Source organism: Etheostoma spectabile, chromosome 8 (assembly GCF_008692095.1).
Source record: "Etheostoma spectabile isolate EspeVRDwgs_2016 chromosome 8, UIUC_Espe_1.0, whole genome shotgun sequence".
Classification (NCBI taxonomy): domain Eukaryota; kingdom Metazoa; phylum Chordata; class Actinopteri; order Perciformes; family Percidae; genus Etheostoma; species Etheostoma spectabile.
Window position 1 is genome coordinate 33,922,798 of NC_045740.1, and position 1,211 is coordinate 33,924,008.

General features: G+C 39.9%; 1 protein-coding gene across 1 annotated transcript in view; it reads right to left on the reverse strand.

Moving 5' to 3' along the window:
* Nucleotides 1–1,211, reverse strand: part of LOC116694566 (GTPase IMAP family member 6) — a 7,898-nt gene that overhangs the window by 3,989 nt on the left and 2,698 nt on the right. The window contains exon 3 of the mRNA XM_032524339.1: nt 613–650. Within this exon, the coding sequence (XP_032380230.1) occupies nt 613–650 (38 nt within the window). The remainder of the gene's footprint in view (nt 1–612; nt 651–1,211) is intronic.

Below are 1,211 nucleotides of genomic sequence, written 5' to 3' on the forward strand. Positions count from 1 at the left end.
GTGAAAGACAGGATGATGTAATATTTGCACCAAGCCTAACGCCTGGGACACCACAGCTAGCAGAAATCTAGCTTGTGGCTGATCCTTGCCACCCTGCTAAGGGACAGATTCAGATTTTTCTTATTTTACCCTCACTCATGAACAAGAACCCGAGATACTCCAACTCCTTAACATGTGCTAGCAACTCACTTCCAAACTGCATTTAGCAATCCAACTTTTTCAATCAGATTTTTTGACCACTGACGTAGATGCATCCCAACCTTAAGGCTACACTTTTACACACTACACCACAAACAGTTACAGTGCACAACTGAGATCACACTGCCAGCAGAACAACACCAAAAAGCCGACGTGAAACCCTGAAGTCACTGCATTGTAGTCTTTCCATGGATTTGGAGATTCTGTCTAAGAACTGAATCCGTCCCAACCTCAGCAGAGCCCGATGCCCAATGGGAACAGATGGACCAAATTTAGCCAATTAATCATTGCTTGCTGTTCTTTAAGTATTTTAAAGTGATCTGCTTTTTCAGAGACCGGATCCCCCTTTCAGCATGATATATCATTTAGTGACCAAGTGAGACAAATGAAGGTAATTAAAAACCAGAGATTTACCTGCTCTTTTAAGGGGATACAGAGGAATGCCATCATATCTGAAATAGTTATCACATATCACAATTACTGTAAATCGCAATATGATATCATTAGAGAGATATCCCAACATGCTTTAGGGCTACTTTGTGTTTCTCATAGTTTCTCGTATTGGGTTTCTTCTAACACGTGTAGATGCATTAATGTTAAAAGGCCACATTTTTCTTCTCATACTGTCTGTCTGAATATACCTGAATACATGTGGATGTAAATGTATTTAAAAACGCTCATTTTTAACATCTGTCTCTTAAAGTGTTCCTCCCAAAAAGGTGAGCTCTGTTTGGGATGCTTGAAAAATATGGCTTTGCAAAGGTAGCAAAGCCATATAAGGTCTCTAACTGTGGGGGAGATATTCAGACATACTAGTATAGATGTACTAGTGAGCCTGTGGGACATTTGTTAACGGGAGCCAAATCTGAATCCCATGGTTTCTGATCAGCCCTCAAAAACTAACTGGTTTGTCTTATTCTAGTGTGATTTTATAGCTTGTTAAACCTCACAATACTTATTCTAAACCACAGGAATGTTCCAGCTTTTTAACCCTTGTGTTGTCTTCCCGTCAA